The 16768-nt window shown below is 39.2% G+C and overlaps 1 protein-coding gene across 3 annotated transcripts in view; it reads left to right on the top strand.

Annotated features, from left to right (window-relative positions):
• WDR91 (WD repeat domain 91) overlaps positions 1-16768 on the top strand; it is a 33802-nt gene that overhangs the window by 4722 nt on the left and 12312 nt on the right. For 2 of the 3 annotated variants that reach the window (XM_043966519.1, XM_043966520.1), the window contains exons 4-10: positions 915-997; positions 2922-3052; positions 3806-3971; positions 10365-10523; positions 11529-11722; positions 12804-12954; positions 14734-14828. In XM_043966519.1, the coding sequence (XP_043822454.1) occupies positions 915-997; positions 2922-3052; positions 3806-3971; positions 10365-10523; positions 11529-11722; positions 12804-12954; positions 14734-14828 (979 nt within the window). The remainder of the gene's footprint in view (positions 1-914; positions 998-2921; positions 3053-3805; positions 3972-10364; positions 10524-11528; positions 11723-12803; positions 12955-14733; positions 14829-16768) is intronic. The other variant, XM_043966521.1, reaches the window with a different exon arrangement.

The following is a 16768-nucleotide window of genomic DNA, read 5'->3' on the forward strand; positions in this document are numbered from 1 at the left end:
GAAGCAAATGGATGATCCTTTTCCCCCATCTGATAGATTTTCACATTTCTCAGCAGACCAATTGGCCACATGCCTGCTTAGTCACAAGACTCCAAGATCTCATCCAGTCAACTGTCTGTTGTTAGCTAGCTAAAGCCTGGCTTTGGTGTATGTAGTTACTACTTAAAAAAATAATCTTATTTGGGGCCTGAAAATTTGTTTAAAAAATGATCACTGTAAAAAAATTCAAATGGAAAAAAAATTCTGTCATTGGTAGGAATCTTAAATTTGGCTTTTAAAAAATCTGCATTTGCTGGCCAGCCAAACTTTTAAGTGCTCCTAAGCGGTGTTCTGATAGAAATTAGACCAGTCATAAAGTGCTAATATTAATATTTTTTTTTGTTAGTGAGGCAATTGGGGTTAAGTGACTTGCCCAGTGTCACACAGCTAGTAAGTGTCAAGCGTCTGAGGCCGGATTTGAACTCAGGTCCTCCTGACTCCAGGGCTGGTGCTTTATCCACTGTGCCACCTAGCTGCCCTGCTAATATTAATATTAACAGCTGAAATTTATACAGCAAGTTACAGTTTACAAATGGCTTTGGATTCATTATCTCATTTGATCTTCATCTGGTGAGTTGTAGGTAGTATAAATATCTCCATTTTGCAGATGAAGAAACTCTGTCTCAGAGAAGGGTAACTTGTTTAAGGTAACAGAGTTAGAAAGTAGAAGAGCTGGTATTCAGACCTAGGTCTTCTAGCTCCAAGTCCAATATTCTCTGTATCTCACCAGAGCTGCCATAGTCCAGAGAGTTTTATTAAACATTAAAAAATCTGCTCTGTATCAGTTACTTCATTAAACATCTGTAATGTGCTGCAAGGATATAGAATTGTTGGCCAACATTTTGCAGGCAGACTTATTCTTTAACTTGGCGCACCAGTGCCAGTAATCCTGAACTTTGAGACTGAGTGTCAGAGAACTTCTCAGGTACAAGAGGAGAACGAAGTTCTGCGTCAGAAGGTTTGTTCTACTCAGACTCACTCATTTGGGAGCACTTCCTTCCGCTTTCTGGGCATGAGATGAGGTAGCAGCAGTGGCCACGAGGAGGTGGGGGAGGGGAGGTCTCTTGGCCTGTTGCTGTAGGAACTCAGCTACATCAGTAGTTTGCAGAGTTTGAGGCCTCCACTGGTTGAGAGTCAGAGACCATTGCAGTATTTTTGGATTCTGGGTACCACAAATTTGGATTGTTTTCAGCTGTGGAAATGGCTTCTGGGTAGCTCTTTGGCTTTCAGTTTCTTTGGCTCAATCGACTATCCAGAGTTGGAGCATGTGTGTCCCGCAGCCTGAATAGTTTGAAGAGTTCCCTTTTCATGTCTGAAATGTGCAAGTTCTCTCTTAGGGAAAAGACTCATGGCAGGTTAACCCTGAGGCTTTAAAAATCTCGAGATTTTTTTTTTTGGGGAAACAGGAATTTTATTCTGATACTTTAGGTGAAGTAACTCAAAGAAACCATTTTGGTTTTCTAACTTAAAAACTTCTCCAGCAAAGTAATCTTTACCAAGTCTTCCCCATTTTCAGTGCTATGTTTTCTGTCCAAAAAAAAAAAAATACTGATGAATCGGGTAGGCCTGTTTACCGCAACAGAGAATAGATTGAAACATGGGGAAAAAGTAGGCAGTTATAGTTCCTTGGCACTCATTGTTACAGTACAGGTAAAGGTTAGTCTTCTTGTATATTGTACGTTAAAGAAATGGGAGAGGGAAAAGTGTTTTTAGGAGAGAATTGGCAAGGCTGTATCGAGGAGGAAGAAGTCTTGGTATACAAGCAATGCCCATTATGCCTATTACTGTTCCCAGGTGATATTCGTACCCCGATATAATTTCCATTTAGGCCTTAAAAACATCAGTCTATTGAGATAGAGCTGTGGACATATGAACCAAAAAAGAACTAGAACTTTAAATTTTCTGGAATACCAATATGCTAATGTTTGGGGCATAAGTGTTTTTCCCATATGAGACTTCATTATTCCACTGGTGGTCCATTGGTGAGGGTATTTTGGTCCCTCTTGCTGGTCACATACCCTCCTAAGGAGACTCTTCTCAAGCTGCTGATGAGTCTCTTTATTCTTAGCTAGGTTCCTTGGGTGAGGGGATGGTGTTTCATCAGGTTCATACTTGAAACCTGCTTCGATTGTGAGGATCCTCATGTCTGTTCTGTCGGCATAGCTTTTGAGGATCACCTCCGTGCTGATTATAACAAGAGCTGACATTTCCATAGCACTCAGTCTGCAGAGTGCTTTATATACATCATCTCCTTTTATTCTGTGAGGGGGGCGATCTTATTCTTCCTTTTCAGCTGAGGAAGCCAAAGCACAGAGAAGTGAGGTGACTTTTCTTAGGGTTGCAGAACTAGGAAGCTTCTGGGTAGATTTGAACCCAGGACTTACTGACATTCATTCTAGTACTCTATTCTACCACCCTGCCTTGATGAACTTGAATGAAGGCCTGTTCCAAATACTTAAGGTTATATTGTCAGATCGGGGATATTCATAGAATCTCTTTGATGTCTCTCAGGGTTGGCTCCCTTTTTGGTTTTCCCTCCAATGGGAATATATTTTCTACTGTCTTACCCTTCCAGTAGTAACAATTTTGGGATCTCATATTTTCTGTTTATGACCAAAGGGGGGTCCTTTTCCAAATAGTATATGGTATGATTGTTAAATATGGGAAAAGAACCCTTTAATACCATAGAGTAGTACCAAATGTGCTCCTTGGCAAGACAGTAGTTGTATCAATATGGCAGACTTATTTTTTCTGCTCTCTTTTAGAGAAGATGTTGTGGGACAGTGAGATAGGTTTATAGACTTGATAAAGCTAGAAAGCATCATAGACCTGAGGGAAGATCAGGTGAGAATACCTTCTAACTCAGCCCCATCCCTACATAGCTTTTTGCATTGCAAGCAGAAATCCATCGGATGAAGAAAGAAGAGCAGCAGCTTGAGGAGGAAGAGGCAGTGGTCCAACACAAACTCCCTCATTATGTATCCAATATGGACCGCCTGGGAGACTCAGAACTGTGAGTTTAAGTGGCATTTACTCGACTGGGGAGAATTCGGTAGTTTTCCTCTTTGTACTTTTTTTCTGCTTTTTACCCCACGGCATTATCTTAGTAATGCCTTTGTTTCATTATTCTATCTTAAACACATTGTCTTACTCTGTCGAGGGAACTATCCCAGAATTTCTTTCAACATGTACCTCCCTTTTTTCAGAGAGTTATGAGCTCAGTCTTTTGTATTCGTGCTTTCTAATGGAGGTTGCCCGCATGTGGTTGTGTGAGGTTTTAGATGAGGTGAGACAGGCACTTTAGTGATATTGAGAAATAGCCAGCCAAGGCAGACCCTTTATTTATTTATTTATTTAATTTTTGTGTGTGTGTTTTTTTTTTTTTTTGTGAGGCAATTTGGGTTAAGTGACTTGCCCAGGGTCACACAGCTAGTAAGTGTTAAGTGTCTGAGGCCGTATTTGAACTCAGGTACTCCTGACTCCAGGGCCGGTGCTCTATCCGCTGTGCCACCTAGCTGCCCCGCAGACCCTTTATTGATGAAACTTCCTTAGTTTCTTAACACTGGAGCTTTGTAAGAAGGCTAGAGAAGCTATGCTTTCATTCCAGATAAGTAGCAGATTCCATTAATAGTAAGAAATAACACCAAGAAAGCTAAGAGCTTGGAGCTTGCCAACTTATCCAAGCAGTCTGCGCCCTGACAAGGAACACCTCATGTGTCCCCAGTAGCTCTGTGGTAGCTAAGTTGTGGTTCTCTTTTTTTGCCAGCGTCATGGTATGCAACCAAAGGAGTGCCTCGCTTTCCCATTCCCCCAAGATGGGGTTCTTCTCGGCTCTGTTGCCTCAAAGTAAGAAGAGTCCCTCCAGAGTATCTCCAGCTATGGGTCTCCCTCAGGCACAGTCCTCAGTGAAAAAGGAGTTAGCTAACAATCAGGTGAGTGTCTAATTCCTTCCTTCTATGCACTGCTTCCCAAACACCTCTGACATGTGATGGTATTTCAGACGTACCTGGTCACTTTTTTATATTTATCTTCATGTTCTACATTAGAGCCTGGTTTCTTTATCTTAAGGTATCTTTCTTTTTTTCTTCTTGTGTCTTCCTTGATATTAGTGTTGCAGAATAGGAATAAGTAGAGGATCCAAGGGGATGGGGAGGGAAGGTGTCATTCCCCTCTCACCTCAAGTCTTTAATTCTGATCAGTGAAATCAGCTTTGGCATTGAATGTTGTGTGGCACTCTTCTTAAGTTTTGACTAACTCTTGAGATTCATTGCTGCCTTTTAAGTGGGTTGAGATCAGCTAAAACTGACATGATAAAAAGACATGATAGTCTTTGAAAGTTTCCTTTTACTTTCTAATACTGTGATGAGCAGCTTAGAGTGCTTGTGACTGAAGAGTGAATTTTAAAATCTGTGAAAATTTGACAGGTAAAATCAAAATTGACAGGGCAATAAATGTTTCTTCACAGAAGACCCTAGAACCAGAGTGTTCCTCTTTCAAACCAACACATATTTGCTGATTCTACAAAGGATTTTTACCTTTTTAACTCCTGGAAGCTTTCAGGATAACTGCTTCTATGTCAACTACCATATAATAATCAAAATGCCCTGCTAAGATATTTTACCCCCCAAAGGAGAATAGTACCTGCTATAGTGAAAGTTAATAGATTTTATTTAGGTAAGTGTCTCTTAAATTGTCATACCATATTGGCTGGGTGGAATTGCTCTGCATTGCTCTTAGGGGTAGGTAAGACAGGCAGCTGGTTTAATTTGTTTCCTTTTTTTCCTTTATATTCCCAATACTTCATAAATATCTATTGAGTTAAATTCTCATCACAAGCACCAGTTAAAGACAGTGGAGCATCTTGGATAGTACCATATTACTAGGGTATTTGGCTCATTGGCCCTAGGGCCAGTCGCTTTAAGTTCTTGTGGTTTCCATTTTGTTCTAGCTCATTATTGGGGTACAAAGTCGTCAGCTATTTCATCATCATCATCTTCACCATTATGACCAATGTTTATTTCATGCTTACAAAGTACCAAGCACTTTACTATTATTATTTCATTTGATCCTCACAACAACCCTGCGAGGTACATGCTATAATTCTCATTTTACAAATTAGGAAACTGAAGCAGATAGGTTAAGTGACTTGTCTAGGGTTACACTACTAATAAGTGTCTGAGGCTGAATTTGAACTCAGGTCTGACTTTAGGCCCAGGGCTCTATCTACTGCCCTACCTAGCTGTCACTACATGTTAGGGATGTGGTAAGAAATGAGTACTGGAACAATGTCCCTTAAAGATTTTGAACTAAAAATGCTATGGAAATGAGAAGTTGTAAACAGTTTAGTAAAAAAGTTGTTGTTTTCCTTCTCATTGTCTCTCTGCAGCATTTGATCCTGATATGAGCTCTTCCTCCATGGGACTGGTCCTTTGGCTTCACTGGACTGTCCATTTTCTCTTCCTTCCTCTGATAGCTTCTTTTGGTTCCTTTCTTGACTCTTAAATGTTATTTTCATTAAATTCTGTCCTTTGCCTTTTTTCTCTTTCTACAGTCTCTCCCTTGGTAAGCTTATCTCTGTCCTCAGGTCTCAACCGTCATTGCTTTATCAAAGTCCCAAGTCACACTCTGGCTTCAAACCTGACTGTGTCAGAAATTAGAGAACTAGAGAATTCAGGAGGAGAAGCTGGCTTTGGGGAGATGAATCTGGTTTTGGACATGCATAATTTGAGATTCCAGTAGAATAATTCTAGTTGAAGGCAATTAGAAATGCAGGCCTGGACTTCATATACCTTTGCCTATACCTATACTTACATACATGCACAGAGTCCGTATATATGTGTGTGTACACACATGCACAATACACCTGTACATATAGCATGCACATGTATATACACATACCTGTGTACACACATGTGCATATGTGTGTAATAAACATATACATGCATGTATGTGTGTATATTATTTTCTGTCTCTCTCCTCACCCCAGTCCCTCCCTTACCTTCTCTCTAAAACTGTTTGACTATCTCAGATGCAGAATGTGAAAACCAGACTCATCTCCCCAACACTGGTTTCTCTTCCTGACTGCTTTTCCCTTTCTTTTCTCTCATCCAGTTAGTTTTGTTGGTTATCTTTTTCTGAATGTTGTCTCTCACCTGTTATCTCTGCCACCTCTGTAGTTCAGGCCCTCATTGCTTCTCGTTGGACTATTGCAATAGTCTCTGAATTGGCATTCCAGGCTCTAGTTGTCTCTTTCTCCAGTCCATTTTACACACACCTGCTAAACTGACATTATTTCTTCACCTTACTACTAAAAGCTGTAATGGCTTTCCATTGCGTGCTGAATTAAGTATACACTGCTTAATCTGACATTCAGGGCCCTCCGTGTTCTGACCATAGCATCACTTTTCAAGCCTCTTTCATTACTTCCTTTTCTGTATCTTGCCTTACAGCCAAGGTGAACTATATGTTCTTGCCACTTTCCTGCCTTTGGGCCTTTGCTCCTTTCTGCCTGGAATGCCTTCCTGATCCTAATCTCTGCTTGTCAAAATTCTACACCCTTTTTAAAGCCCATCTCAAACACTGCTTCCTTTATGGAGCATCCGCTGCAACCCCACCCCCACCCCCTAAGGCTATGATCTTTCCCTTCTCTGAGCTCTCTTGGAACTTTGTACCTCTTATATCATTTCCATTCTATCTTACAGAATACTTATTTATGTGCTTTTGTTAAGTGCAATATATAACTATAGTTACTTATATACTTTGCCATACTACTAATTTATAAACTTCTTAAAGCAGGTACTGTGTTTTATTTGGGTCTTCTGGAAAATACCTAGTACAGCTTCTGATATAGATTAGACTCTCAATAAATATATAATTGAAATTGAAATGAAAATAGAATTATAATTTTATTACAGCTTAGGTAGGAATGTAAAGTTTTGCTATTAACAACTTTAAAAACAAGATGTTTATCATCTTATAACACTTCTTATGTGCACGTAAGAATTCAGGGTGATGTGCTTCCTATGATATGTGGGAAGTGTTTGGAAGGGAAATCCGTCCTGTCTTATCTATGTGTCCAGAGGCATGAGTTCCTTTATACTCCATTTAATAAAAGAGACATTTATTAAGTGCCGGCTGTGTTGGCTCTGGAGACACAGAGGTGAAAAAACATGAACTCTGGAAACTTGGAGTTAATAGAGGGCATTAGATGTATATCTAATATACATGTGATATAAGGTAGTATGTGATCAAAAGAGAAGATAGATTCAGACCCATTCTTGAAGGAAACTTAAGGACAAGATCATTTTCAGGTGGGAGGAGTGGAGACAAGACTTCCTAGAAGAAGTAGCACCAACCAGCCTAGAGCCTTGAAGGAATAGAGATTCTAATAGGAATGTAGATGGGGTGAATCCCAACATGGGGCATGACCTGTGGAAATGCATGGAGGCTAGAGAGGGCAGGGCAAGAATTGGGGAAAGGTGGTTATACTTAATGGCCTCTGTAGTACTAACTTTGGTACATCCTCTCCTTCTCCTTCTATAAAATGTAGTGTAAAGTATTCTTGGGCAGTTGGCAAGTTTCCTAACAAATGCATCGTCCCCATCTGTTGGCAAGAGCCTATCTTTCTGCTATCACAGACACTGGCATGGGAAAATCTTTTTTATCTGAAATATGCGGAGCCAACTGTTGACTTCCAATATCTTCTCTTTTAAAAAAATACATTTTATTGATATATTTTGTTTTTATGCCACACCAGTTTTCCTTGTATCCTTTCATTTCCCCATCCAATATAACAAAGAACTTTTTTTACTTAGTATTTTATTTTTCTTCAAATTACATGTAAAAACAATTTTTAACATACATTTTAAAAACTTTGAGTTCCAAATTCTCTCCCGTTCTTCCTCTCTCTCCCCTCTTTCAGAAAGCAAGCAATTTGATATAGGTCATACATGTGTAGTCATGCGAATCATTTCCATATTAGTAATGTTGTAAAAGAAAAAAGATCAAAAAAACCCTTCAAAAAAAAGTAAAAAAAAAAGAATTATGTTTCAATTTGTATTCAGACACCATCAGTTCTTTCTTGGGGGATGGATAGCATTTTTCATCATTTGTTCTTCAGAGTTATTTGTTCTTCAGAGTCATTCACAGCTGATCATCTTACAGTATTGCTATTACTTTGTACACAGTACATTTCACTTTGCATCAGTTCATGTAAGTCTTTCTAGGTTTTTCTGAGAGCATCCTACTCATCATTTCTTATAGCATAATAGTATTCCATCATAATCACATACCATAATTTGTTCAGCCATTCCCCAATTGATGAGCATCCCCTCAATTTCCAGTTCTTTGCCACCAGAAAAGAACTGCTATAAATATTTTTGTACCTATAGGTCCTTTTCCTTTCTGTTTTTTTAATCTTTTTGGATACAGACCTAGTAGTGGTATTGCTAGGTCAAAGGGTATGCATGGTTTTATAGCCCTTTGGGCATAATTCCAAATTGCTCTACAGAATAGTGAATCAGTTTACAACTCCACCAACAGTGCATTAATGTCTCCTTTTTCCCATATCCCCTCCAATATTTGTCATTTTCCTACAAAGAACTATTTTTTTAAAGAAAAAGACAAGAAAAAAATCAGCAAAACTGATTAATGCATTGAAAAACAATCGTGAAAATATATGCATTGTTCTACACCATGGACCTCTTCTCTCTGCAAAGGAGTAGGAAAGTTATCTTCTTATATCTCTTCTTTAAGATCATACTTGTTCTTTGTAATTTTGCAACATCTATTTTATGTTGTTTTCTAGTTGTCATTCTGTTTACATTGTTGTCATTGTGTCATTTCTTTTTTTTTTTTGCGGGGCAATGAGGGTTAAGTGACTTGCCCAGGGTCACACAGCTAGTTAAGTGTCAAGTGTCTAAGGCTGGATTTGAACTCAGGTCCTCCTGAATCCAAGGCCAGTGCTTTATCCACTGTACCACCTAGCTGCCCCATTGTGTCATTTCTTAGCTTTGCATCACTTTGCATAAGTTTGTGTTAGTCTTCCTGTGCTTCTGTTTTCATTGCACTTGTTGTTTCTTATAGCATACTAATATTCCATTACAGTCATGTACAACAATTTTAGTAATTCCCCTATTGATGGACTCCAAAAAGTGCTGGTATCAATATATTGATGTTTAGGAGGACTTTGTTTTTATCACCGATGACCTTGGAGAATATGAAAGTGTTGTGTTCATGTTCTATTTGCTTAATTCCAAATGACGTTGTGAGATGATTCACAGTTTCACCAACAATGCACTGATGTGCCTATCTTTCTGACAGCTTCTCCAACATGGATTATTCCCAACCTTTTGTCATTGTTGCTAAACCTCTGGCTTGTTTTGATTTAATTTTTCCTCATGGTTCTCATGATTCCATTAGTTTTCAATTCTTTTTTTTTTTTTTTGGCACTTTTGAACTGTTCATATCCTTTGACCCTTTAGCTATTGGAGAATGGTTTTGGGTCTTGTATATTTCTCTTGGTTGTTTATTTCAGATACCAGATACAGCTAGTAAGTGTCAAGTGTCTGAGGCTGGATTTGAACTCAGGTCCTCCTGAATCCAAGGCCAGTGCTTTATCCACTGTGTCACCTAGCTGCCCCCTCCTTTCAAATCTTAAACTAAGTCCTAGAATTTCTTTTAAGAATTCTAGATACTGTAATAATTATTTAACCTTGTCTGTTTTTTTTGTTTTTTGTTTTCAGTGAGGCAACGAAGGTTAAGTGACTTGCCCAGGGTCACACAGCTAGTAAGTGTCAAGTGTCTGAGGTCGGATTTGAACTCAGGTCCTCCTGAATCCAGGGCCAGTGCTTTATCCACTGTTTCACCTAGCTGCCCCTGTAATAATCATTTAAAATGCCACTGTTTTCACTAACGTCATCTTGCCCAGTCATATACACTTTGCTAAGACTATGGAGAGTGCTGTGACACTTTTTTATTTTACAGAGGCTTTTGTGTGGTCTGTTTAAAAAAAAAAAGTTTTTTTACCTTAGTATGTTCCAAGTATTACTAGACTATGGCCATTATTCCAAATTTGTAGATCTTGAAAACTAAGGCACAGAAGTAGTGATATACTTTTCATCATATGTAAATAGAAGTATAAATGGAAACTTGAAAATCCAGACTCCCTGATTTACTTATGGAGATGTTGAGCTTCTGCTTGGCTGAAACAGTGAAATTTTAACTTTCTGAAAAAAAATAGAAATACTAAATGAGAGCTCCCTGCCTGCTGAGGGCTAGGCATAAACTGACATTGAATTTCGATTGTTCTGATTCTTGTCTTCTAGATCCTTAAAGGAAAGGAAGTCACAACAGGAGTCAAGGATGGGAAGAACATCTTCAGTGGCTTATCAACTGGGGAGCCCGGCTTGGCACATCATCGACAGAAGCGCCTGCAGGATCATGGCAAGGAAAGAAAAGAGCTGTTATCCAAATCGGCTTTCCAGGTAGGGCCCGATGCTCCATAAGAGCCAGCAGCTACTCTGCTGTTTGTTCCCTTGTCAATTGTAGATTATCCCGGACCACTCACCAAGGGGTTTTCCTTGCAGCTCAGATTTTATTTGTTAAGCCTGTTCTGATTTCTTCGTCATGTAGAAAACTATTTGATGTGTTTTTTACTTCATTTTGTTGCTGAAGGATTGTTTTGGGTTAATTAATTCAAGCTGAATTTTGTTTGACCATTTATTAGAGGAGCATTCTTTGTGTCCTCCCTGTCCCTGCCCCTCCTTTTTTTTTTCGCCTGGGTCTTTTCCGGGCTGGCATATAATATAATGGTTATGATTGCCAGCTGTTCTATGTAATATTCTGTACAAGACCATTTGTACAGCACTTAGGAATGACTCCTGCACTGTCTCCATGCTTAGTTGGGTCAGAAGGACTCTAGGAGTTCTATTACGTGCATGGCCTGCTCTTGTCAACAGTAAAACTTTTAGATCTTTAATGTCTGTGAAAAGCATAAGGACAGAGATCTGCATGTTTGACAGATAAATGGTTGAGGAGAGAACTAAGGGCAAACGCCATTCTGTTGCACTTAATGCGACAGTGCTTGATATGCTCCAAGTAACCCATCTTCCTTAGTAAAGAATGACAGCAAGCCTGAAGAAGGTGGGGACAGCCTTAGAAGCCAAACCTGGAATTGGCTCATCTGACCTGAGGTTTCTTTAAAGACTCACCCTCGTGAGCTGTTGGGGGTGGGTTTGTTGCTAAGTGCCATCCTCCTTCCTATCTGGGGGTGTTTCTTTACACCTCATTTAGGGTAGCTCTGAAAAGAGCTTTTGAATTTCCAGGAGAGACTGGAAGTTTATCACAGCCAGTTTGACTAGACTGTAGAGTGCATGAAGCAGAGTACTGGGCATTAAGGCTGGAAAGGTAGGTAGGGGCCAGGTTGTGAAGAGCGACAAATAGAGTGCGGATCTCCTCGATATCTTCTTTGTTTCATTTGCTTGAGACAGGGTCCAGAGAAGAAAACAGAAGTCTGTGGCCCAGAGACAGAGCCTTCCCCAGAGCTCCATGTTGAACAAGCAGACCTGATTACCAGAACTTCTGGAGCTGCCCTAGAAGGGAGTGGCTTCCGCCCTGAGCAGCCTTTCATTGTATTGAGCCAGGAGGAGTATGGAGAACATCACTCTTCCATCATGCATTGCAGGTGAGTAAGTGGGCTGGGAACAGCTTAGATGTGGCAGGGATTGAAAACCAGATGGTTTCAAGATGGTCTTAACTCTCTAGCTGGTATCTTCATGACAGCTAGTGGAAGCTGTTAGCTGGCATTGCAGGGAAGGAAATGAGAACTGACAGCGAGAATGGGAAGTTGTGATATTATCCCCAAGAGTTTAGAAAGAAAAAAATCGAGGCATAGGAATCCAGAAATCTTCAGGCCCCATCCTGCGAAGAGATGGAGTTGAACTGATGATCTTCTAAGGCCCTTGCCAGTCTCATGAGTCTGATTTTAATGAGCTGCCCTACTTAATCTAATAAAGAATCATAGAAATCCAGAGTTAGAAGGAACCGTAGTTGTCATGTTCTCCCAAAGTATGAATCCCAGCTGCAGTAGGATTACAAGTGTCATCTTTCCTCTGTTTGAGACCTTCTACAGAAGGATATTTATGTACTACTGACAAAAGTAGCCCATTGCATTTTTGACAACTCTCATTGAGAGGTAACATTTCCTTATTTTGAGTCAAAACTGCTATTCTTATAACTTCTACCAGTTGGTCTAATTTCTGCTGTCTAGAGCCAAGCAGAGCAAATATAATCCCTTTTTATCTCTCCATGTTAATGGCATTATGTGACTATTCCCTCCTTCTCTTTTAGGCTAGAAGGGTCCCAGTGAAATGACTCTCCATTGCTTTCTAAAGATTGAGGTATTATTGGTAGGAAGCTGTAGAAGTTGTTTTGTAGAACAATTCTTTACTCTTTTCAGCTGTGATAAAAGGTCAGGGAGAAGCTGGGCAGAGTGATTGGTCAAAACTTTTGTTTTCTTATGTTGTATTAGGGATTTCATTAGGGTTTAGGAATTCTTAGGTTCTTAGAATTTAGGATTTTCTTGTGCTGGATTCTTAAATTTAGATAATTTAAGATACTACATTATTAATTAGATTAGGTATTTTTAAATTCAATCTTCATTATTACTCCTAGAAAACAGAAAGTAATCTAAATTTTGTCAAGGAGAATTGAAAGATCAAGGAAGGAAGGCATTGACAATTATATATATTCTTTTTCTCCTTTAGGGTGGATTGCTCTGGGAGGCGGGTTGCTAGCTTAGATGTAGATGGAGTCATCAAGGTGTGGTCATTCAATCCCATCATGCAGACCAAAGCTTCTTCCATTTCCAAGTCACCACTTCTTTCTTTAGAATGGGCCACCAAGCGGGACAGGCTGGTGAGTAACCTCATTACCTTAGTGGCCATTTTGGCAGTCTCTGAATTTCCAAAAGCCTTTGTATGGATAGAGCTCTTGAAATTCATTTCCCTCCTACCTGCTAACCACTTAACCATGCAGCTCTGAGTATACTTGCACTGTTAGGGATCTAGGCCTTGTGGCCATGATGATAAATAGCCAAGTCACAATTCTTTTACATCTCCTTCCACTAAGGGAAATTTAAGTACCACATGTCAAGAATTTCCTGACCACCATTGCATTCCTGTTGCACGTAAGTGGCAGTAAAGCTATAATACTAAGACCTATGTCACTACGACTTGTAATTGGAACATAGTGGAATTTTAAGAACAGTTCACATGGTGGCAAGCTCCTGTAACCCTTTCTCCTGGGGAGGCTAAGGCAAGCAGTGTCATTGTGGGAGTTCTGAGATATAGTAAGGCTCAAGCAGATTGGGTATCTGCACTTAGTCTGGCACCAGTAGAATGAGCTCTTAAGAGTAGGGGACTCCAGACTGCCTGTGGAGGAAGTGAGCTAACCCAGGTCCCCCCCACCCCCCAAAAAACCCCAACCCTTCCATATGATGCTTTTGGTGTCTATTGTATGAATTTTACTTGCTCTTTTTCTGTACTAGCCCTATTTATTCTTTCTTTGTTCCATCAATTCATCAGAAATTGTCCTTTTAAACAGGCCCCTTCTGATTGCTAAAACTAAAGAAAATAACTTAAGATGTGGGTGTTATATAAAATCTCCTTTCACAGTTCCTGTGATTGTCGTTGTCTATCAGATTGACATGGGTTCCCTCTTTATTTTGGAATTTGTGTTTGTGAGGTAGGATTTCCTAAACAGTGAATATGCAGTTTACCTTTTTAATTTTTTCCTTTTGATGGGGTCATACCATCTAGCCAGAAATACTCATTGAAAATACTTAAAAAGGCTAGTTTTAAATTATTGGAAATAATCTTCACTCTATAACCTGTGTTTCCTCTAAATCTCAAAACTTAGCCTACGTTGTTTTAAAAAGATATCAGAGAATAGCCCTAAGCCATCAACTTTTATGTTGTTTTGAAAACATTTTTCAGTCTTTAGTTTACAATCTAGGTTGTATTCTTCTTGAGGTGTGGGACTATGTCTTCTATCTCTTTGCTATTTCTCTTAGGATGCTGCATTAAGAGATTGTCCCAGGTTGTAGCTGTTTAGGAAAATGGTTTCTGACCTTAAGTTTTGGGGATCCTTGATCCCTTACAGGTACCAGGATGAATAGACTGTGAGACAGTGGCTTAAGGGAGTAATAGCCCAACCGTGGACAGCTAAGTGGCCCAGAGTCAGGAAGACTCATCTTCCTGAGTTCAAATGTAGCCTCAGACACTTATTGGTTGTGTGACCCTGGGCAAGTCACTTAACTTGTTTGCCTTACTCCACTACAGAAGGAGTTGACAAATCACTCTAGTATCCTTGCCAAGAGAATCTCATGGGCATTATTGGCATGATTTGGTCCATGGGGTCACAAAGAGTTGTACACAACTGAACAACCACCATTCCATATATATACACTTTGACCACATTGCCTTCGTGTCTTCTGGTCCCTTGTTAGGGTGACTTCTTATTTACATTTGAACTAGATTTTCCTTCTATATAGAAATGTTGGGCTAGTGTAGTAGCCACCTTGAAGCTTTCATTTGCCTCGGGTCCATACAAGATTTAGGAAAAGCCATAACACATTCAGCAAATGTTATTGATTTTGTTCATTTTCTTTTTCCTCTTCCACCTTCACCTCATCAGCTTTTACTGGGCAGTGGAGCAGGAACGGTGCGTCTTTATGACACCGAAGCCAAGAAGAATCTCTGTGAGATCAATATCAATGATGACATGCCTAGGTGAGCAAAGAACAGCCTCCCTATCATTCATGTGTTTAGAGGAAAATGTTCATTTATTTTGCCATCCCCCAAAATAAAAGAGATGCAGTTCGGCTGAACTAACTTGCGCATTAATGGTCTGATAGGATGTGTTGTGTTTCACACCCAGAATCTCTTAAATTTCCATCAAAGGAAGGGAAGTATAGTTTCTCATCTCTTCTTTGTGGACAAGCTTGCTATCTAATAATTACTGCCAGAGAGAAAGAGAAATAGAGAGAGAGAGAGAGAGAGAGAGAGAGAGAGAGAGGGAGAGAGAGAGAGAGAGAGTGTGTGTGTGTGTGTTTTCATTTATGCTGCATATATTGTTTTCCTGGTTCAGCTGTCTTCACTCTGCACCAGTTCATGTAAGTTTTTTCCATGTCTTCCCGTGCAATCCATTCCAGTTCTGAACAATTAGAATTGTTAAGAAGTTTTTCCTTAAGGTAATCAAAATCCCTTTCTAGTAATTTGTATCTATTAGCTTTAGTTTCATTTTCTTTGAGTAAGGAATAGTAGTCTAATCTCTCTTCCACATGACAGCTCTTCAAATATTTAAAGGTCATGCCACCTGAAATCTTACTCTGTTATACTCATGTACTGCATAAGTGATTGCTTTGTTCCTGGTTTTTTGCACCACAAAAGTGCATTTTGTGGTAGCAAAAATATTTTGGTGTATATAGTACCTGTATTCATCTTTTTTACCTTCTTTCCTCTATTGATTCTTTTTTTAAAAATTGTATTCATACCTTTTGTTTTCTTAAAATATTTTCCAGTGCATCTATCCCCTTTACAAAAATTCATCTCTTATAACAAAGAATAAAAAAAGGAACAAAACAGTTTGATAAGCCTAACCAACACATTAAAAGAGTGACATATGCAGTATTCCACCTCCCTAGTCCCATAGCTCCACAAAGAAGTGTGAGAAGTACTTTCTTATTGGGGCCAAGCTTTTTGCAAGAACCAACTTTGATTGCTCTTTCCATTTATGTTATTGTTGTCATTGTTTATGTTGTTTTCTTGGTTTTGCTTCATTCGGTTCATATAAATCTTCCCATGTTTTTCTGTATTCATATTCATTGTATTATATAGTTTTGTATTATAGTAGTCCATTACTTTTACAAATATGACACCTTGTTAGACCTTCCCCCAATAGGGGACAAATACTTTATTTCCAATTCTTTGCTATTAGTGCTTTTCTAAAAATATTTTAGTTTATGTGGAAGCTTTCTTTTTATCATTTGTTTTGATTATATTTATTACTTTAATCAGTAAAATATCTTCCTTTTCACCCTCCCTTCCCTCTCCTCTGCCACCCCCTGCGACCCCAGCTACTGAGTCCCTTTCTAGTAAAATAAAAGCAAAACCTCTGTTACAGATATGGGTTCCTAGGATCTGGCTTTCTTAGAATCATGTGAATCACAGAATCTCAAAACTGGAAAGGACCCCAAAGAGTATCAAGTTCTACCCTTTTGTCTATATAGCATCCCAATAGGTGACTACCTGGCTTCTACTTGGAAGAATCCACAGCTGGGAATTCACGAAAGCTTAAAGGCAATCCATTCCAATTCTGGACAACTCTAATTGTTAGGAAATTTTTTTCTAAAAAGTAACCAAAATCTCCTTCTAGTAATTTGTACCCATTAGTTTCTCCATAGTTCCTTTAGTTGATCTTCATGGCATGGTTTCAGGTACCTATACTGTCTTAATTATCCTTTCTTGGATATGTTCTACCTTAATATCACTTCTAAAATGTGGTGCCTGGTATTGGACTGAATGCTCCAGATGTGGTGTGCCCAGAGAACAATAGAGTGGGATTCTCAACTCTCTTGTTTGGATACTCTTGTTATTAATATAACCTAAGATGAAATAAGCTTTCTTGGTTGCCACATAGCACTACTGACTCATTTTGATCTTCTGGTCCA

This window comes from Dromiciops gliroides, chromosome 5 (genome assembly GCF_019393635.1).
Source record: "Dromiciops gliroides isolate mDroGli1 chromosome 5, mDroGli1.pri, whole genome shotgun sequence".
In the NCBI taxonomy this organism is placed as follows: domain Eukaryota; kingdom Metazoa; phylum Chordata; class Mammalia; order Microbiotheria; family Microbiotheriidae; genus Dromiciops; species Dromiciops gliroides.